Raw genomic sequence first — 23,169 nt, forward strand, 5'->3', positions numbered from 1 at the left:
AAGGAAAACTGCCATATCAAAACTACCAAAAAATAAAAAGACATCAATGATAAAAAGAAGAGTAAGTAAATGTGATGCATCTTTTAATTGCAAGTTAAAATAGTTTAGCAGAATGTCTTGAAAAAAGTGAGCTACACCCATCCATCTAAAGCTTACTATATATAAGTATATTGATTCTCTGGGACATTTCCACTCTTAGTTAAGATCTGAGTTAGCAGACCCTGAATAAAACGAGTTTACCCTTCAAACTGTCACTTTTACAGGTTGTTTCTAGTGAGACTTGGAGGTTTGGATAGAAATAGCCTAAGAACAGGATCTGATCTTTATGCTAAGTCAGACTAACCAGCTATCTCCAGCTACTTATTACAGACATTAGAGAGGCTTTGAGCTACTCATTTCCCAGCAACACAGCCAACGTGTATTCTTTCAAACTGTTAATCTGTTCTTGCTGGAACAACTACAGAGCTTTTATAAGTCAAGCGTATTTGTTATTGCATGTACTTGGATTTGTCCACTGCAGTTTGACAGTATGATTACTACATGGACCTTATATATATCCCAGTCCAAAGGAACTCCCAAAACGCTGCCTCCCTGCAGCAGAAATGTGGCTCTCATCATTGGCCCGAAATGAGTTGGAGTGTAAACCTTGGGAGGCAGAGCATAATGTGAAACAGCTCTACTATATGTCTAATGTAACTTACAAGGAAGACATACCGTTGTCATCAACTAGAAAATTATGTTTAACTTATGTGCTCTGGGCTGTGAATGCTGCTGTTCAAACCCGGACAGCAGACATCAGTCTCCGAGGACACTGGGAGGGTATTACCTGCTAGTCGAAGGAGATTTTTTTCCCCAATGTAATATCTGCTTAGCCTGAGGCAACAATGTATGTGCTACCATAGGCCTCCCATGCCACTAATAATAGCATCATTAAAAATTTATTTGGTGAAAATAGTTGCAGGTATATAGACTAATATGTAATATATAATATGTTTGTAGTTATACTGGGTATGGTTATTGACGCATATACGGCAGTTTATTCTATGTGCTTAAAGCATTTTATCTACAAACAGACACTGGACAACCATCAGGGCCAAACTGAGGCTTCAGTACCTTACCCAAGGACAGGAGTTGGGAATGAACCATCGAGCTCCGGAGCCACAACCAAATAAATGAAGGCTCTTCTGTATCTTTTCAGTATCTTTCAAAAATAAATAAATAAATAAATAAATAAAAACTCCAATCAAAAATCTGTATATGTGTCTCTGTTTGTGTTTTCCCTTTGCCTTTTTTGACTTGGCTTGTGAAGCAGACATATTGGTCTATAAATCCAGTTCAGTTCACCGCTGGTCAATAAATTCAGTTCAGTTCAATAAACACTTGAAATGGCCCAACCTGTCCTCCTCCAGTGAGAAGTGTTAATGAAAATGAGCTCAGAAATAAAACATCTGGTATGGGTGCTCTGTTTTAGGTCACATTTAGTCCCGCTATGATATCTGACAGGCTACATTCAATGTTTCCAAATCGTTTTGCAGATAATTCAACAGAAAACTGTCAGTCAGTTTTTGTTCGCTGAAGACACCTCAGACAGCCTCCAACCTGACTATATAAAGCATATAAAACTGGGGTCTGAACAATGCCCTGGGATTTCAGCCAGACTGCAATCACCTTTACTGTCAGTCAAATGCAAGAACCTGGGAGTCTGTCCTTTGAGAGAACTGTTTGCTAGATATTTTTGTGTTTTTAAATACATTTTCTCCAAAGACACACTTTAAACAGAACTGCTTACTTTATCATACTAAAGCTTTACAATAGCCAAAAATCCTTGTAATATGTTTATACTGAATCCCGCATACAACAGCCTGTTAGCAGCAGTACAACCTTAGTTATCTTTTGGCCCACACAGGGTTATGATTTTCTTACCTCATCCACAAGCCACGGCTGATTCCCAGCAGTGAACTAAGGGATAATGAAACTCACAATATCCCTTATCCCTACTGACTTATTAAGACATGCATGCAAGAATGTTTATGTTGTATTAAGTCAGTATCATTGAATCAGTTTGGGACGTAGTAAAAGTTTAGAGGGACCTCACAGGGCCTGTGTCTAGGGGCTCAGCAATTAGCCTTTAAACATGGACCCTGCATAGGTCTTTTCATGCAGATGGGGGATCCTCGCTCCGAGCAGAGCGCGCCTCTGTGGACTGGGGCCCTGCTGGAAATTAAATTACCTCTTTTGCAGAGGGGCATGTTGGTTGCTTTAAAAAAACTGTAAGAATAATATTACTTTTCTGAAAGCCAGCGATAATGCTGATTAATAGACACGCTCGCTGTGGCTGTCGTAGTTCACGTTACATGCTTACTGAAACATATCACGCGGACATTTTGTCTGCATGGTATGGAAGAGAACATAGATTTTCACGGCTGTTGCTATAAGTTCGTGCCTGTTCGTGCCCGTTTGACCCCTTTAAATCACAGGAGTCTGTCTTTTCCCTGAACACATGTACTGTATAATAAATGTGCAGTCATGCCTCAAGTTTGTAGCATGTGGGTCTTAACATGCATTGTCAATGCTGATTTTGGCAGTGTGGAAACCAAAACGCTGCTTTGTTGCTTGGGAAAATCTTTGATATAATTTATGTGTTTTGAGCTACAGTAGGAACACGCTTCAGTCCATCTGTCAGTCTACCGTTCTGGATCATGCTGAAACGCTTCAAACACAATCATGGATTGTCAAGAAATTTGGTTCAAACATTTGTGGTGGATCCTAATGAATCCTGTCATATAATCAATTTTCCTCCGTGTGGATGAGACTTTAAATATGGTGACAACATCAATCTTCAATTAGATTACAACACGGTGCAAAAGTTTTGAGCCACCTCTCTCTCTTTTTTAAAAAAATTGCTTCCGAGGAGCCGGAGTTTTTTTTGTAAATCTGATAAAGTGGTCTTGAGCAAGACCACTTCAGCGTTCTTCTTTGGAAGTTGACTCGTATGTAACTGTTTTCAGAGGAATTTGTTTTTTCTTGTTAAGTAACTTAACAATGACCTGTGAATCATTAACTGTCAAAATGTGTGTGTCCAGACATAACAAAATAAAATAGACAACTTACCAAAGAACCAGTTTTAAATTGTATTTTTAAATGTAAAGCATATAATTTTATCCCAGTCATTTAGCTGAATCAAAAGTTATTAGCTGAAAACTATCCCACAATAGTGTGCAGTGTATCCTTACAAAACTGGAGAGTACTGGACATGTGACGGACAAAAAAAACAAAAAAAAAACAAGATGAGGCACACCTAAAGAACTAGCTACAGCAGATAAACAGTATAAAAAAGTCATGTTCTTAAGAAATATGAAGAAAAAATGACCACAAAGACCTGACATAGGACCTGACACATCAGTTGATTCAACTACTGTTCATTGGAGCTGCGTCAGAAATGGTCTCAGTTAAAGGATGGCTGTCAAGAAGCCATTATTAAGGAAGGAAAACAGGGATAAAAGGCTGAGGTATACCAAATTACACAAGAACTGGACTCAAAATCAATGGTAACAGTTCTCATGGAGTGATCACTGTTGGAGTGGACACTCAAAAAAGTAATGTACGACGCATTATTCATTACCTTTCTGATAAGTAATGCAATAAGTTACTTAATGACTTACTGGACAAAGTAACTCGTTACACTATTTTTACATTATTTTCTACCTGGAAAATCTAAAAATAAAACTTCAACAACAACAAAAAAACACTGTCTCATAATTACCGATTAAAAATATGAACATTAGGCTCCACGCATAATCCATGCAATCTTTCTTTTAGTTTATACATATACAACACACCCACAGTGATTCTACTATAGAAACATATACAGGTGGAAAGGGAGGCTAGTCTACAATGCTGCAAACCTGACAGCTCATCACTTTGCCCGTTGAAGTTCACACTCTGGCTACTGGGCTGGGGCATCGTTCACTCAGCTTTAACATCATTCTAGGATCTTAGCTCATTTTATGTTAGCATCTTGTCTTTATTGATTCTTTTGCACAATAAAAATACATATAATATCCATATCTCAAGTAAATTTGTAAAGTAAATTTGCATCCAACACCGGGAGTGATGAATCGATATTTCTGGCTCAAACTGTCATCAATATTTACAGAGGAGGTCAGAAGAAAGGCACAACAGAGAACGTCTACAACCATTGTTAAAACACGGTGGAGGCTCTGTCATGGTTTGGACTGCATATCAGCCACTGGTGTTGGGAATCTTATCAAAAGTTTGGAAGTATGACATCCTATACTATCTGTAAAACATCTGATTGCCAAAGGCTTCATTTTTCATCGTGATAATGATACCAAGCACACTGCCAGTGCGGTAAAATGATGTCTGGATAGAAAAACACACAATGAAACACGGTCATGGATTGGCCTCACTGGAGGGCTCAACATCAATGAATGAGTGTGGGATCATCTTGACAGAGAATGGAACAAAAGGCAGCCAACATCCAAAGAACAGCTTTGAATGTCCTTTGAGAAGCCTGGAGAACTATTTCTGAAGACCACTGAAAGAAATTACAAGAAAGTTGCATAAGAGAGTACAGACTGGGTTGAAAAGTAAAGGTGATCATTAGAATTGTACAAACTGTTTTGTCTTATCAAATCTATTTCTATTTATTGTTGTATATTTCAATAAATCAAAGCACCTATTTCCAATTTTTTTAGTAAGACATAAAGAAATGGGTGGTGACTCGTGACTTTTGCACAGTACCGTGCATAAGATTTGCTTGAAATTCGAGAGTCAATTACCTGACCCTCCTCAGGCACCGACAGGAGATCACTTCTGTGTGAAAGACAGTGAATTAACAAGACTTATCCACTAATTGCCGGGTAAAAAATAAAATGAAATAAAAATAGCTATCGATGATGTTTTCTGTTGTTCTGTTTCGGTTTTGTTTGAAATGTCAGTTTTGACGATTGGGTGTTACTGATGATGACAATCTTAAGGTCTCTATGCGGTTGACATATTGATAACCGGCGTGATGTTAAACATAATTAGTCACAGTCTCCAGAAGATAAACTCTCTGACATAGAGACAATAATGTCTCTTGTAATCCCTGTCATTATATCTCTGTCAGGGAGCAAAACACCAGATCTGCTTGAAATGCAGAAAACAAGTTAAAAGCACGGGGTAGAGGTTTGGATGGATGGAGCCAGACAAGCATTTAGATAAACAGTGAAAGGTCTTCAATCAAAACAATGACCACGTGATTTGGATTTGCCAGACATCAAACCAGCTGCAGTGAAACCTTCTGGGAAGGAGGCAAGCAAGAAGATTCTGGTTCCTTAAAACCTTAATCTTTATCGTTATTTCGACACACAAATGTGCTGCATTTGTGTAAAACTTACTCATACTGTGAATTAAATGAAACAAATTCCCTCAATTTATCCATTTATCTTGGTTTCCTTTTCACAAACAGCTCTGCTGTCTGTGTGTTTGGAAGCAGGACAGGAAGCATTACAATTTGTATGAGTGATGCCCTGATCTGCAGGCCAGGAAGCATTAGCACAGTCATTTGCTCTCATTATGGAAGAGTCACTGAATGACAAAACCACATCAATGCGTCTTCAGTACGAAGCTACAAAGAGATTGCAGATTTCACGTCCAGACGTTTAAGCCAGTAAAATTGTGAAGGCAGCCAGATAATGATTCGGTTTCCCTGTCTGAAGCTAATTAGACATTTTTCTGTAATTGTATTTTGGCCTTCTTTCTGTTACGTGTTACACAGAGGAATGGCAGGAAAGCCAAAACTGCGTGGGAAAAAAAGCGCCCCAACGTCACGTCCCCAGCAGAATGAGAAAAATGTTCTTTCCTGTTATGTTTCGACTGTGTCAGGCGCAGTGCTGTGACACGTTCCAGCTGTTTGTGTTGCTTAGGGATCCCAAGGACACTTAAGCTGAAAACTCCTGACAATGACATATAAAAGGAAGATTCATCAAAGTCACTGCTCTCCTGTTTATTTTGGCTCGTCGCAGCCTCTATGTTTTTTTCCCCTTGTCATCTCAAATGTCCTTGAACAAATGACACAGCGGATAGATGACCCAAACCCACTGGAGCTTCTGAGGGTACCCGGTGGTTTTCTGTGCTCCATCTGTTAATCAACACATCCCAATGCATACCCAACAAGATGGAGCATAACCCACATAGTGACATCCCAAGAACCTCAACACACAAGACCAGAATGATATAATTGAGTTATTTACAAAGAGAACGGTCTCTAATTAACAGGTTTTGTCATATGGACAGAAATAAATGAAATGAAGAAACCTATGAGGATATCTCAAGATGGGAATACTTGTATATGCCTTCTGGAAAAGATAAATTATTTACTTTAAGTCTGAGCAGAAGAGGTCATGAATCCTCCAGTGCAGCACTCCATGAAAAGTTTTCTTAACCCATACATAGCAAAGTTTATTGTAGTTTTCAACTATGTCTGCCTGCCTGCCTGGTGGCGATACTACCCACGTTGTATTTATCTCCTGTCAGATGCTCCTCCTAATAATTCTATCATTCCCTGGGGTCCCACCACCCAGACAGCATGGACCACCATTTCTTTCACCTCTACCCCCCCTGCTCAACCTCAGAGACAGGGACAGCCTCTTTCCCCTCCTTACTCACCCAACTATATTCTCCTTCTCTTCTTTTCATCACCCACCACAACCCCCATGTGTTTGCCGCACCTCCTTCATCCACACCCTTTTCCCTCTGCTAGTTCACACATCTGGGAAAGGTTAAGCGTGTAGAAATGTTGGTGTTTGCTGCCATTTAGGTTGCAATGCTTCGTAAAGCCACTGCCAGAATTTTTTTCTAGACACAGGAGGATCCATTAACCTCAGAAAAATGTCTGTTTCAGCTCCACCGGAGCCAGAACTTAACTTATCACAGGAGTCTTGCGGAGAAGTCAAGCCAATTTGTCTTGTAATCCTTACCATTAACCAGTTAAAAATGGCCACATTTGTGAGTTCTTAAAGGCTTAATGAAGCGTGACCATCAGGTCAGGAACTATAAGGAAGCTGTTGGAGACACACTGCAGTAATAGAATATATAGTTAGAGCCTCAAGTTTTGAAGTTTCGGCCAGGCTGGATTGTAGTTTGTGAGTCAGAACTGTTTGTTTGAAGACAATAGTGTTTTTAGTATTACTCTGTGTAGTCAGGGGCAGGCCCTCAAAGTTACATGCACTGTTTAAAATCTGAGGATTTATTTTGAAGCCTCCAGAGACTTATAAATAGTTTGGCAAGTTGGGAAAAGTGGCTATTTGCGTTCTTTCCGAGAGTCACATGAGAAGATTGGTGTCATTCTTATGTCTGTTCTTTAAATATGGAGCTCTGGCCAATAAGTCACCATCACAGCCGGGAGGACAGGTAGGTCAAAGATAAGAGAAAGATCTGCCAAGACAAACGTCTAAAGGCATGTCGCCTGTTCATGTTTTTGATTTAATATAACGATTAATGAGTTTAGCCGTTTGCCAATTTTAGTTTTGGGTGCAAGTTAAGCTAAGCATGCCTTGGCTGCATGCTAATATTTAAAGACAAGAAAAGCCACCTCAATTTTGGAAGGCAGTACATAACCACATATTCCCCACTTGTCAAACTATATTCCCGGAATTTCATGGGAAATATATAAATCCTTGGCTGCAGATATTGCCACAACTAAACTTGATACCTGAGGTTTGAATCACTGGTTTTAGTTTACACTTTAAAGAACTGTGAAATCTAAGTCATCAAAAAGTTACCTTATCGGCACATCTGTGTGCTTTTGGGTTCCAAGTTTTAAGGGTGGAAAAGCTGTGAGGAAAGGCAAGAGGCTGTATGCTAAATAGAGGCAGGATAAGAAATGTCAGGTGAGGTACAGGACTGGAAAGTTATGGGTAATTAAGAGGTGTATCCTGGACCTCCAGGTAAGCTTTACCTGGGTAAAAACAGGGGACCACCTATGAGGAAATAAAGTCACGATGCTTAGCGATCTAACCTGAGGCTGCCGAGCACATCTGGTGAGAGCTGTGATAAAAAAAAAGTACCTGTTAAATCCATTATCATTGCAGAGTAGCTTAAATTACAGCTAGAGTACAAGAAAAAGCAGCTGTGAGAGTGAGAACCTGTGAGAAAACTCCCAATAACACATACTAACACAGGCCGGCAGGTTTACAAGGTGAGAGATTGACTACCAGTTGTAAAACACTATCAGGAAGGGGGCAATGCTGTGTCAGTCAGAGTGAGGCAATCCTTATGTCACTAGGTACGAGAGGAAAGTGGGTAGTGACCCTCTGGAGATTTTCCTTAAAAGAAGAAAAAAATGGTCTGTGTGAGATGTAGCAAAGGCAGGAAGATCTGCAATTTGTGCTCAGTTCCATTCACCAAATATCTTTATCTGTATTTCTATTATTGTGGATGTGAGGCAGAGAAGAAAAGGTCTGAACTTGCACTCAGTAAAAGCTCCCTCTCTGGGGACGTGCTTTCCAGGAGAGAAATCATGGGGCCTGACAAGAGGCCAGCTCTGGGACCACACTAAAGGGGGCCCTTTGGCATTTGAAGGATGGAGTGATGACAGTGGGACGTTGTTTGTGTATAAAAAGGAAACAAAGTGAAACAGCTCTGAACTTGTCAGCCCCTCTGCTTGTCACCTCAGAAAGAAATGTGCATTGACCCGGCACAGACAACTACAAGCCTGGTACCGCTAAACAACACTGTTCTAGTGTGCTGAGGTTTGAGTGTTCACGTAATTTGGTCTCCTCGGACTAAGGTTTGTTTGCGTGAATGCATTGTTTTAAATAAAAATAACAAAAAAATCAGGTAAACAGAGTCAGTTTCCAAATTAAATTTGATCCTGGAGTCTCTCAGGTCTAAAATTACATACACAAACTAGAAAAACAGCGACCGACAATCTTTCAAATTTTACCCAGTTGCTAGTTTTTTGTACTTAAATCCAGGTCTTACTTCATTTATATTGTGTTTATTTAAACAGCAGTTAATAAAAGAACCTCTGGAAACCCACTTTGCCATCAAAAAGTATTTGCCCCCTTTCTGATTTCTTCATTTTCTGCATTTTCTCACACTTAAATCAAACGAAGACAAAGATAATTGGAATAAATACAAAATGTAGTTTTTAAATGATGATATTTTTTTTTTAAGAAAGCAAACTATCCAAACTCACCTTGTTCAGTGTAGAAAAAAAACATTGCTCCCTAAACCTAATAACTGGTTGTGCAACTCTTGGCAGCAAGAACTGCAAACAAGCATTTGCGATAACTGGCAATAATTCTATCAAAGCTTCTGAGCCATTCAGAGATGGACTTTAGGATTATTGTTCTGCTGCATAAGCTGAGTGCACTTCAGGGCATGAACTGATGGCCAGAGAGTCTAACTTTCTGGTAAAGAGCAGAATTTCTGGTTTCGTCAATTACAACAAGTCATCCAGGAAGCTGCAAAGCAGCTCCAGACCATCACACTACTACCACCATGTTTGACTGTTGGTATGATTTCCTCTTTGTGAACTACTGTGTTAGTTTTACACAAGATGTCACAGGACACAAACCTTCCAAAAAGTTAAACTTATCGCTCCTCGGTCTGCAGACTATCCCCCAAACGCCTTGGGGATCATCAAGATTTCTTTGGCAAATGTGAGGCCTGGAATTCATTAGATGTTGTTTTGGATTCTTTCATGACCTCCTGAATAAGTCTTCGCAGTCTTCGAAGGTTCAACTCAAACTCTCATTGTGGTTCGCTGGATTCCCAATGGCCTTAGACATTGATTTGTAACCCTTTACAGTGTGATAGATATCAATGACTTTGTTTCTCATCTGTCTCTTTAAATTGTGGCATTATGTGTTGCTTTTTGAGAGCTTTTAGCTTTCTTCATTTTGTCAGACAGGTTCTGTTTAAGTGCTTTCTTGATTCAGCAGGTCTAGCAGTAATCAGGACTGGGTGTGGCTAGTAAAACTGAACTCAGTTACTTTTACACACAGGACCCAGGTACTTGTGGATAATTTACTGCCTTAATAAGTAAAATCACCATTTTAAAACATTATTTTTTATTTACTTTATCCTATTTACATTATATTTGTTTATTAATATTTGTTTAATATTTGTTTGATGAAAGTGTGTGACATGTGGAAAAAAATGTAAAAGTCAGGAAGGGGAAAAGTAAGTTTTTCACAGCATTGTAGTTTACCACCTGACAACAGTGTGACATCAAACAGTCTTAATATAGTTTATGTTTTAAGCAAAATTAATTATAAAACAAAGTTTAACAACGTTTAAAAGCTGTAATGTGAAGATATAAATTTTAAAAGAAGCTGTTTTTCAATTTTTTTCTTTCTTATACTCATCATTCATATTCTATGAATAACCTGATAAGATAAGATAAGATGACCTTTATTAGTCCCACAGGTGGGAAATTTGTTTTGTTACAGCAAAAGTGCAAAGTTATGTAGCAGAAATTAGAAAACACTGGAATGCAATAAAATACAATATAATAAAATAAAATACTATATACAATAGAATAAAATAGAATGGAACAATATATACAATAGATTAAAATAGAAATACAAATACTATATACAACTGAGTAGGAAAATACAAAAATACAACTTCGTCAGAAGAAGAATTGCACATATAGCAGTCTTATTGCACATGTGTGGGTTTGTGTGTTTGATCAGCTGCAAAAGTCTTTATTGTGGAGTCTGACAGCAGTGGGGACGAAAGACCTGCGAAATCTCTCCGTCCCACACCATGCAACTATAGCTGGTAGAGGTTGGTTCAATTTATGCAGAAGATTAACTCTGGCTGTGCTTTTAGTTTTTTAAATCCATCTAATCAGCTCAGATATGTTGAATTTGCTTTGTAGTACACCCCTCTGCGGGCTTTCCTTGGCCTTTTCTTGGAGCTTTGATAAGCCCAGCTTCAGCTATCTTCATGTCTAGTGTTTTGGCCCACCAGCTACTGGAATCCCCCTTCATCTTTCTCCTTATCGTTATCTTCATCAGTTCATGTACCGGTTTATCACCAACTTATCACGATTAGGTTGTGAGCAATAAAGTGTTGCACACACTTTTATATTTCTTTCTTTTTCTTGTTTTACAAGTGAAAGAGTCACAAAGTTGAAGGCCAAATGCAACCATTGAAACAGTACTACAACAGTTAAAACCGTTAAAAAGGGAAATGAATGTCACAACTTACTGTTGTGTGGATTGTAGAGGTGTAAAGGGAAGATTAAATACAGGAGGTACAGTTCACAAATAAATAGTGAACTTTAATGCTGAAACACAATTAAACAAAGTTCAAAGAGCATTAGCACAAGGACACAACAAGAACATATCCAGAACTTAGCAGACAAAAGCATGTGACAGATCAAAGACAAAGAGAAGGACTGGACTATTTATACACAAGGAATTCATTGGGGATTAGACACAAGGAGGGTAACTAGAAACAGGTGCAGAAAATCAAGACAATCAGACAGGAAGGAAGTCAAACAAGACACTAACTATCAAAAGAAACCAGGAAATAAACACACAAGTTTCTGCCTGTATAGTGAGTTAAGACTTGATGAAATAAGGAAATCAAAACCATTGACAATATTTTTACTTTTACTACACTGCTTGCACGCAGCAAGGATATTATTGCACTGAAAGTCAAAAAAGACACCTAAAGCGACTTTGTGGTTTAGTGACCTGACACAATTTATACAGTTGGAAAAAATAAAGTACGCTCTCAAGGGGTTGAAGGAGAGATTCTTTGCTTTTTGGGATACATTGCTAAAACACTTCGAGAAAATTAGAACGATACCCACCTGATAGATGCTTGACAGCTGCCGTACATCCTTTTTCTGTGTGATTGTGATTAACTTTGTGCAAACTATTGCCCTTTAAGTGCACATCTTCAAATATGGTGAATTTCCTTGTACCTCATTTAAATTCACTTTATTCATTTATTTATTTTAATTTTTTTCCCCTCTGGATCGGTGTCCAGTATGTTTTTGGGGTGGGGTAAATATATTAAAAGGAGCATTGTGGCCTTGCTCCATGTATATCTTTGTACTACATTGTTGATGCTAATTAAAAAAAAAAAAACAACAACATTGACAATATTCAATAAGTCATACACACATTTCTAAAAAACAAAATATGTGTAATTTAATTTTTATTACTATTGAAAGTACCATAACTTAATAACTCTTTTTAAATCTTTTCTTAATCTTAAGTCCAGTCTTCAGTTCTTTTTCATTTATTAGCATTGTGTTAGCCTCTTAATAACTGTTTCATTTTTGCTATTCTCATTTTGGACAAAGATAATATATCAACAGCCACAGAGGCCAAGAGTTAAATATAAATCAGCCTGTCCCTTATTCACAAAGAGGTTAGCATAGTGGGCATCTCTGCATGTTTGTAATTGGGGATTTATGTCCACTCCTTGGATCAAACTGAGGATCTTTCAGTTGTTAGGTCAATGTGTAAATCAGCACAAACACCCAATGACACATATATCTGGATAACAAACCTGCAGCTTCCCCAGACCTCATCCAGAGAGATACCGAGATGTTCCAAGCAAGCAAAGAAACCCCCTTGCTCTTTATATTCAGTTTGATAGCAATATGGTGACAGCAAAGTCACCCACCTTGAGGTTTAACTGTGGAAGTTCACTAACCAGCAGGTGATGTCAGATGTTAGCTATATCTGTCTTATATACAGTCTACAGTCTCCCCCAGTGTCTCCTGCTGGTTGGACATGCCTAAAACACCTCCCCAAGTAAGGCATCCAGGAGGCATCCAGGTCAAATGCCTAAACCACCTCAATGGGCTATTTTCAGTGTGGAGGAGCATCAGCTCTACTGTGAGTCCCTCCTGAACGACAAAGGTCAACTTATTTCTAAAGTCGCCTCGATATTCTTCATAGAAAGCTAATTTCTGGTGTTTTTGTGTGCAATCTCTTGTTCACCACATACAGAAAAGTGTATGTATGTTGCTAGACCATTGAATAGACAACTTCACCTTCATGGTCAGCTCTCTTTTTTACTTGTACAAAATGTGAAACTGAAGAAAATTGAACAGGTTTCATATGTTTTTGTATGTTTGAAGTCAGCATGTGTATTTTTCTGTGTTTAACAACATGATATATGTCACTGTCCTATAAACATCACCCTCCTGGACCCATGTTGTTAAAGTCAAATGACCCAGTCTGGCTGGATGTCCTTGGGTGACCATTCAGCTGCATTTCCAGCAACCTGTTCCAGCCATGTCACGGCACCATGGATACATAAACACGCAGCTCATTTAGCACCAGCAGAACCATCCTATCACCTTGCAGGGGCCAGTCCCATGACACATCTTTTGATCACACATCCCTGACGTTTGTTGTGATAATTATCGGCCCAGTGGTGTTGGTCATGGTCTGACAAGGTTAGAACTGTGCGACCCTGCTGGTTTTGGCAGACACATGTCGCACAGTCCACTGAAATGTCACAATGCCTTAACAGCACTACTCGTGAAAAGTACTTGTGGCATCTGCCAGTCACCTCCGTCTCTCATTCCTCACAGGGACACATCATGCACACAGGTGCACACACATACACACACTCACAGAAACACTGTACAAAAACCGTTCTCAGTTACAGTTTGTGTTGTGGTGTTGACTACAGAGTCACCTGCGTGGTGAGGGTCCTGGCCAGGTGGAGCAGACAGCTGCCAGGATCTATTTCAGTTTGATATTAAATAGAACAACCTAATAAGGCATGAAAACAGGGTCTGCCACTTCAGCTGAATGGGCTTCTCTGCAAGGACTCACAATGAAGAATAGCTTGTTGATATTTAGCAACCCAATAGGATAGGTAGCACACACAAACATACAGGCCACGGTGTACTCATTCAACTCTCCAGTCCTTCATCTTACACCTACTGGTTTATTGGCCTGACAGTCAACTGCTGAACTCATGTGAACACGGGCTTCCCTCGAACATGCTGACTCATCCCTGCATCAAAAGAAAGGTTTGTATGTGAGCTCTTGTGTGGGGATATCATAATCCTTTACAGAGGGCTTTCCAAAATACTTTTCAGGATATTGTCCAAATGAGGTGTCGTTTAACCTCCTTGTGCTTGTAAGCGGCCCACCTGTGCTGGCATAGGAATCTACCCCTCCTCCTCATTTCTGTGAGGGACAGCAAAGGCCAAGCCAGGGCTGCATTTGTTTCGTACTAATCCTTCTTATGAGGGAGATAGAGAGAGCTCTTATAGCAGGAGCCAGCTTTGATCCCCAGCAGATGAAGACAAAAAACACTTAAGCTACTTAGACAGCCTCCTTGTTCTTTCACTTCCTTCTTCATCTCTTGGCTCATCCCTCGCCTCACTACCCCCAAACATGTGTCAGAGGAGAGGGTCACTGAGGTTGTGCAGGGCAAGGCCCCAACAGATAGCACGCTGCAGATGTGAACGACCGATCTGACAAACTTTTCACGACACAGCCGCACTTATCTTATTTGTTAAGACTGTTAAAAATAATGAACACGCACGCATGTCTGCATAAACATCAAGCAAAAGAATCCCCCTGCAGTAGTCAGATACTCAACGTGTTTCCAAAGTCTGTGTACTAAATTAGCCTTTAGACTAAATAAGAAACAGCTGTGTTGAAAGTACTTACATATGACCGTCGGGCTCAGTGAAAGAAATCAGGCAGCTTGTTTAATTAATTTGTCTTTGCTGTGATAAATATCAGAGAAAGCACATTTGAATTTAAGTGTGTTATCACTGTTTAGACTCTGCCTTTGTCTGGGCACAGTCTTTACAATCACTTAACTTTTGTTTGTAACTGCCGCAGCACACACAGAGTGCTCTGATAACTATCGCAATCATGTGACCAATGCCAGAACCTGCTGACAAGGAAATTATCGTGTGTCTGTTGATGTTTGTTTTCCAACTCCAGTGACATGAAGGACCTTTGCAATGACCCTGGAACTAAAGCGCATACGGACACAAACATCTGTAACATTTTATTCAAACTCCAGGTGTTCAGTGCACGCATGCCCACACACACACACACACACAGAGAGAGAGAGAAAAAGCAGTTCTTTAATCATTTACACCCACTAAGCTCTGAATAGATTTATGTCCTTAATCTTTAAATCATTTTATTATACACACAATAAAGTTACCATTGATACAAATCTCTAGTTATCTTTTGGAATCTCACTGTCTGTTACAAACACTGACACAAACACACACACATTTTTGAACAAGTGCAGCTTCTGCTAGATCCCCCTCCTCTGTCACTCTCAGTAATCAGTCTGTCAGTGTGGTAATTAACCTACTGAGTAAAGTAAGCATGACTACTGAACTGCCCCTTCTCCGTCTGACATTGCTCTCCTCCTCTCTTGGATTTTTTAACCTCCAATCAGAGTTAGCACAAGTTGCTCATTTGCTCAGTGTGAGGGGTTTCGATGTCTTTAAGGCCTGGGGGTAAAATAATTACTTCACCAGAAATACTGGATTGTAACAAAACTAAATGTTTCATCTTGGTCGTGTTATCTTAAACTCACAAAAGCATTAAAGTTATTCTTTGGCCACAAATTTTTATTACTTCTGATGTCATCATGTTCTCTAAAGTAGCTGATGGAAACAAAGCAGCATTGCTGAAATGAGCAGTCACATAATCTTACATTTTTTATCTTCTTCAGAGACGTAAAACCCCATATCTGAACCAGGCTGTGTCTGTTATAAGGATATAAGCTCCAATACTCAAACGTTGCGTAATGTGTCACATTCACAAACGAGACTTTGATACTCTGATGTTACAAGCACTCTGCTATGCAAGCATCTAGGTCTTGGATTCATCCCAGCTGATGTTCAGTGCTTTTACATCTGCAGTGCCTTTACAGAAAGCACCAACAGCCATTCTGTTGGTGCTTGGTGTATGGCGGTAACCATGCCATTGCCATTTAAAGGATGTGGTCAACCAGTTGAAGTCATCTGCATAGTGTTGTTTGCACAAGCCATTTTTTATAGAATCCTGTGCTGGTCATGTGATCATTGTATCAAGCTGAAAACCATCAGGCCTCTAGTTGATAGTTCCAGGTTTCACTGGCACAGAGCTTGATCTTCAAGTAGATGGATATCAAGGATCAGATCTTGTTCATCCTCCGGATTGACTGTTGTCACCATTCCAGTTTGACACTTGACATTTCTGTCCACGTCTCTGTTACTGTCGGTCACACTGCCCAGGTAGGTAAATCCCTTTACTTCCTCCAGCTGCTTTAATCTGATTGCCACTCCCCTGATTTGGGCCGCTACAAGTATATTCATGATCTTTGCCTTAACTGCACTGACCCTGACACTTTTCTTTGTGGCTTTTCACTCAAGGTCAGTCATTACAACAGCTTCATCTCATCCTTGGACTATTAGAACTTAAACAGATAGCAACATATCTGTTGCATAACATTTGTTAGTGCTGCAAGTATTAAACAGTTTTAAAACAGGTTCAATGACATTAGTGTCGACCTCATCATTTTAAGGATTGTACACAGTTTGCCTTAGCTGACAATGGATGTCTTAGAGGGTGACAATATGTAAAGGGTGATCACTCTTCTAAAAATTCTAATCAATGCACCTGTTACCTAATTTGACAGAAATCTAGGCACTTTTCTGGCCATTTGACAAAGAAAGAGTGACTCTATAGTGAAGTGGTTTACATTTTCACCTAAAAAAGCAAAAATTCACTGGATTAATCTGGGGTGGAGACACAAATCCCATTGGGGTTCTTAGGTTGTGTCTGATTTTGGCTTCTCCTCACCTGTAGACGAGCAAAAGTGGGATTGCATTTTCTGACAATCAAATGGTATTTTAGCCTATTTGCGTCTCATTAAAATGTATCTACATTTTTAAACATTGACAGACAGCCGGAAGACGATATCTTGAACCTGATATCAGTCGTATCTTGGCATTCCAAGATATCCGGGCAACACATTAAAATTGGCCTTTGCCCCCAGAGGCTTAGCCAACAGACTAGCAGATAGATTTCTAGGATTCCAGGGTTATCTGTTTATCTATTAACATTTTGAATAGGAATAGTTAAAGGGTCATATTTACTTCTTTTTTTTTTAGATCTTCCTTTGGCCTGGGGGGTACACTTACAGTTGACGCTGCTGGACGCTTAGCAGGTGGAAACTAGCTAAAGGCTAAGGTTTAGCTTTTCACCCAACGGCTTGGATTTCATGGCTCATAGCTTTAGAGTTTTGGTTTACACACACTGTTCTCGTCAACATCACTTCCAGCAGTAGTAGCAGCAGTAGTGCAAAAAGCTGCAATAAACCTACCGTTTACTACTTACCAAGCGACAAATGACAACTTAGCAACTAGCTGATGGTGGAGCATGGTGGAACACTGAGCTGGTAAAGAGCCACATATTTCCCAAAGGAGGTGGTGGAGATTATAACCAGCATTCATCAAGTGGACACGTAACATGACACCGACTGAATGCCGGTCAGTCCGCTGGACATATAAAAACAAAACTGCATGCTAACAAGTTCGTAATATCGTCTTACAAGGTGATGATGTTTTATGTACACAGTTTGTTCCTGTGGTTTCAAGTGGAAGCAAAATCTGTTCATGTCAGGTTAAGGATTTTATTCTTTATTATTTGCTGACATTGCAAGTTTAATGACATGACTGTCATGGCTTATCAGTATCAGAGTCCTATATATCATTTGAATAATGGGGATATTTATGACTCATATTTTTGTGTCATATTTACTTTAAAACTGGCATATCCATGTGCCTCTCAGCCTATGAATACAAACTATGAATAATAAGAGGATGGATCGTTTTTGGATATGTTTTTATATGGGGGTGGCTGTAGCTCAGGAGATAGAGGACAATCAGAAGGTTGATGGTTCGATCCCTTGCTGCTCCAGTCTACATGCCAAATATAACTGGGTTGGATACTAACCCCACATTACTCTTCAATGCATCCATCAGAGTATGATTGTGTGTGAATGTTAGATAGAAAGCACTTCCATAGAAAAAAAGTGCTTGTATGAATTGGTGAATGAGGCAAGTTCTGTAAAGTGCTCAAAGTAGAAAAGCACTATATAAGAACCAGTCAGCTTACCATATAAACAGTTTCTTCTCATCTTTATCTAGTTTGTTTTTTGAAGAACGCTGATCCTTGTTTCTTAAATGTGCGATTAAAAAAATCACTTTAAGTATGCTGAGTTAGGTAAAGTTGAGTGTTTTTACAGAATTAAATGATTGTGATCATGTATTCCCTTACACCCACTTCAGTATAATCCACAAATTTGAGACTTGACCAATAACAAATTGGTTTACTTTTCTTTCTTATTTCCCAGTCACACAAGCCTATAGACAGTTGCAAACATCTGGCAACTAAAGGTCTCTCGGGAAAAATGAGCATCACTTGATTGGTTGATGAAATTGGTATTTACTGCAGCACTGAAACTCTGCTTGTGGTTGCTTTTACTGCTTTGACTGCCAAGTTTATCTAAAGTTTGCACGAAAGACGTCAACGTGTCAGCAAACACCTGACAACTACTTGCCAAGTGGTTTTAAAACAGTAAAAAAGTGCAACACAAACAGCAAATGGTGAATGATCACCTCTTGAAATGTGTTGGTTTCATCAGCCAGCCAGCCACAACTTTTGAAGACTAACATTATTAACATTCGGTTTGAGTCTGAGTTTTTCAAGTTTGCAGACAGTTTGTCTTCTGTGAAAACTATGGGTGGCTGCTGCAGTCAGCAATTTTTGGTGCAGCACTCTCTTTGAGGCAGTTTTTATGCAGTGAATCTCCTGCAACCACCGTTTTTCACTTGCTACCGGAGCTTACCAGGTGGTCGCCGATCGGTCTTTAGGCTTGTGTGACTAGAGCCTAACAGTGTACAAAATATTCACAACAGATTTAACTTATCAGCTGTCGCCATTCTGGCTTAAGTGCTCTTTGCAATTTATGTCTATACTCAGCTTATTTCTCTTGTATAATCTCCACCATTCTCCTAGTTAAACTCTCACTCATATCATATCAGCAATTTAAACATATCAGCTGACTTTAAACAATCTGCCAGGTCTGTTATTTGGACTATTCTGACAGAAAGCAGGTGGTGCAGAGATGTTCCTCCTAACCACAGGATGATTAATATTCTGAAAGACACACTGCAGTAATTAGGAATCAGAAGATTGTAGGATTCTTACAGATTTATTTCAAACCCTCTGAGTTGTTGGCAAGGCTTGTTAGAGAAAAGCTTGTAGTAAGTTGTCCTTGAAGGAAGAGTAATTTTTACAGCGTAGGTATTCATTGCAACCACTTGCCCCTAATGGACATGTAAGCATAGCCTCCCTGTGTAAATGAAGGTAAGAAAGAAAGAACTCACAGACACACTGTGGGCTACTTGCCTGTGGAAAATACAGAATGGAAAATGGACTGTCTTCACAGAGCAGTGAGGTTGTTCTTGGACCTGGCAGTGAGGCTCAGGTATAACGGGAAAGGATTCCTCAAGCATGTCTAAACACCAACCATAGGGAAACTTAGGGAGAGCCTGTGACAGATGAATGTGATGTGTTTCAGCATAATGCAGTATGATGTTGAAAGTATTGAGTACCATAAAATGTATAGCCAAAATCTTCATGTAATACTTAACACTAGAAATACCTCCATAAAGCTCCTTACACCACACCTTTTTATTCTTTTTTTTACAGTTATGATATATTGTAAATGATTGTCCTGCTACACTATTCTGCCAAATATAAATTGATACAGATTGAAATCTCTTCTTTTGACTGTAGCACTCCTGAACAGCTTCAGATGTTCCTTAGAGTTCTGACTGGACCGGGCCACAAGTGCTCAAGGTCAAACCTTTGAAAAGGCATGGGAAAGACTGGTTGTCGTTATCAAATGACGTGCGTGAAACAATTTTACAAATGTATTCCAGTAAGCTGTATCACTGCAGCAACTTTCTTCCTAAAAAGACATATCAATGCATCTTTGGAGTAAATCGACCTGTGAAGGAAATACTGGAGCTACACAAGTCACCTAAATGACTCATGGAGTACACAACAGTACTGTAAATGTTTACATTTGTGTATTTGGTTTTAGTCTAAACACATGTAATGGAAGTGAAACAACATTTAATGTGTTAAGGTTTTTGGCTTCTAATATATACATTTTTAAAGATTTTTTTTGTTTTTACTTTAAAGACCAAAGAGCTTTTTGGTGTTCCTCCATTAGCCTCCTGTAGCAGTTAGAAAAGCCCTTTAGAGGGGAAACATGCTAAAGCCAAAAATAACATAAACATTATAAAAGTGCCAGTGCTATGTAAAGACAGAAAAAATGAACCAGAAAAACAAAATTAAATGTAAATCCAGTATTTGTTACATGACTGAAAAAGACATCTCTCCCCCAAAAAAACAAAGTCATACAAGAAGAACTGTGGTTGTTCGTGCATGTAGCAAGCATACAAGCAGCTGTGCTCAAGTTACTGTTTATACCCATAATTTTTACACAAAATATGTTCCAGGAAATATAAAGATTGCAGTAAATATCCCAGTGATTAAATCTTTGCAATCTTTGCGACCATACTGTGACCATATGAGCTTGGGTCATGCATTTTACACGGTTATAAATTTTGGGATATATGCTGATAGTGCATGTATGCAAATCCCAGTGGAACTTGACAGCATAGAAAATTTACATTACCCATTACCCAGCGGCCCTCTTGTGGGTGTGTTAATATTATCTGCTAAAATATATATTTACTGTAGAAACTGAACAGCTGTGTTGCAAGGTGAGCACTGGTGTGTGCACGTTTTCTGAAATGTCACCATGATAGCAATCATTTTATCCCCTTTCCTGAATTAGAGAATTGTAGCATGCACATGTTATCAGCCACTGCACTGCAGTCATTGTGACTGTGCTGATATGTAGGTCTGAACACGACTCAGGAATTTTGACTTTCTGCTAAATTTCTCCCTCCAAGAAGGGCCTTGGATGGTTTCCCATTTAAAAAAGGAGCGAGGTTTAATTTTATGGAATTCGAGAAACTTTCTCCAACTCTATGTAGAGGAAGGTTTTAGATAAGCTGCTTGTATACTTTAACCTGGCTGAGGATCTGAGGAGCAGTGGCGTGCACAGACATTTTGGGGGGCAAGTGCTCCAGGGGGAAAAAAGGGCACTTTTTGCATATGTGGAAAACCTTTTCTTTTTATAATAAAAAAATCGCACAGGTTAAATGCAATTTGACTTTTATTTCAAAACATTCTCTAAAAATCAAAAATCACACCACAAAAAGATAAAATCTGTATCCAACTCTAAACTATATACATACATATTCTCAAGTGTCCATTAAATGGAGTGTACTGCTCTAAAGAAGCATCCTTCTTGGTGCCATGTCTTTGTAGATGTTGATGACCTCGTTGTAATTGATCTCCACATCTTTCTCAATGGCCAACAAGAGGAGATCAGACAACCTTTCTTCTCCACACAAACTTCTTAGTTTATTTTTGATTATTTTTAGCTTTGAAAAGGATCTTTCAACTGTCGCAGTTGTCACTGGTAGTGTTGCGTAGATCTGAATCATTTTGACAAAGGCAGGAAAGATCAGCTGGCCATTGTTTTCCCTCAGTATCAGAAATATTTCTCTGAGGTCTTTTGAACTAAAGCTGGAGTGGAAGACCTTTAATTCTGTTTTGAGCTGGTCCTCATCTTCTCCATAGAATTCACAGAGGATGTGGACAGCTTCAATGGCTTCTGGGTTTGGTGGGCCTACCCAGTTAGCATGCACAGTTAAGGGCTGGAAGGACTGAATGATTCTGGCCGTTGGGCTTCCAGTATTGTCCCCTTTGAACCTCCTGTTCAGTTCCCCAGTCATGATGTCCAGAAAGGTGAAATATACACCACTCCTGAAATATGCCTCCACTGACTCAAACTGAGCACCTACTTGAGACACTGTGGTGCTGTGTTGGAAACGCACTGGAACTTTCCACTTTCTCTCCTGACCAGGCACCACGGTAGGTACTGGAATGTTGAAACTCTCTGCCTTCTCTGATGCACATCTAAATATCTCTCCAAATTTCTCCTCAGACCTCATGGTTTGCAATGTGTGAAGCACACCATCAATTACCTTGTAGGCAGTGGAATGGTCCAACCCTTCCTGCAGAGAATCTGATGCCAAAGCAGTGACTTCGAATACTGGTGTGGTGATTTCCAAGCAGAGAATGAACATAAAATTAATGGCATTTCTGTACATCTGAGCATCACCTTGGGCCAGGTTAGGTGGGTCACTGTCACTGATGTCATCAAGGAGCATCAAAATGGCTTTCAAATTTCTCTGAAGTGCCTTCAGTGCTTTTTCCCTGCAAGCCCATCGAGTATCTGACAGCTGCTGGAGCTCCATAACACGTTGTCCAGGAAAGAGAGACTCCTGAAATTTGACCAAGGCAGCATGACGCTTTGGGGAGCCTGAGCAAAAGGCATACAATTTCTCCACCAAGTTGAAAAATGTCACAAATTGCTTGCTGGACTTTGATGCCTCCACTAGTACCAAATTGAGGCAATGGGCTTTGCAGTGCACATAGAGGGCCTTCTCATTGTGTGCACGGATTCTAGCTTGGAGACCTTTATACATGCCACTCATGTTGGCTGCTCCATCATAGCCTTGACCATACATGTTCTTCATCTCTAGGCCATTCTTTTGCAGAAGCAAGAACACTGTATTCTCCAGCTCCTGGCCTGTAGTTGTATCAACATTGCACACTTCGATGAATCTCTCCTTTATTTGCATATGATGAAAATATCGCACAACAAATGACACTTGCTCTTTGTGTGAAACATCAGAGGTTTCATCAAGTAGAATGGAATACATTTCAGCCTCTTTTATTTCACGTTGTATCTCCTTCCTGATGTAAGTTCCTAGTGCTGCAATGATGTCATTTTGACTTCTGTTGGAAAGCAGTGACACCTGGGGCCTTGTCTTGGTGGCTTTAACTGTGGCAATTTTTTCCAAATGCATTTTCAGCACACTATCGTAGCGAGAAAATACATTGACTAATTCACGAAAATTGCCACGGTTATCACTGGACTCACTCTCATCATGACCTCGGAATGCTTGTCCCTGACGTGCAAGATACACTG

At 39.5% G+C, this 23,169-nt stretch overlaps 1 protein-coding gene across 1 annotated transcript; it reads right to left on the reverse strand.

Annotated features, from left to right (window-relative positions):
• Positions 1–21,400: 21,400 nt before the first annotated feature.
• Positions 21,401–22,819, reverse strand: LOC146371559 (zinc finger MYM-type protein 1-like). The gene has a single exon (XM_084953341.1). The coding sequence runs from the start codon at positions 22,817–22,819 to the stop codon at positions 21,401–21,403; it is 1,419 nt and encodes a 472-aa protein (XP_084809467.1).
• Between the last annotated feature and the right edge of the window lie 350 nt (positions 22,820–23,169).

This window comes from Perissodus microlepis, chromosome 15, assembly GCF_051167445.1.
Source record: "Perissodus microlepis isolate ML-2025 ecotype Zambia chromosome 15, ASM5116744v1, whole genome shotgun sequence".
Taxonomy (NCBI): domain Eukaryota; kingdom Metazoa; phylum Chordata; class Actinopteri; order Cichliformes; family Cichlidae; genus Perissodus; species Perissodus microlepis.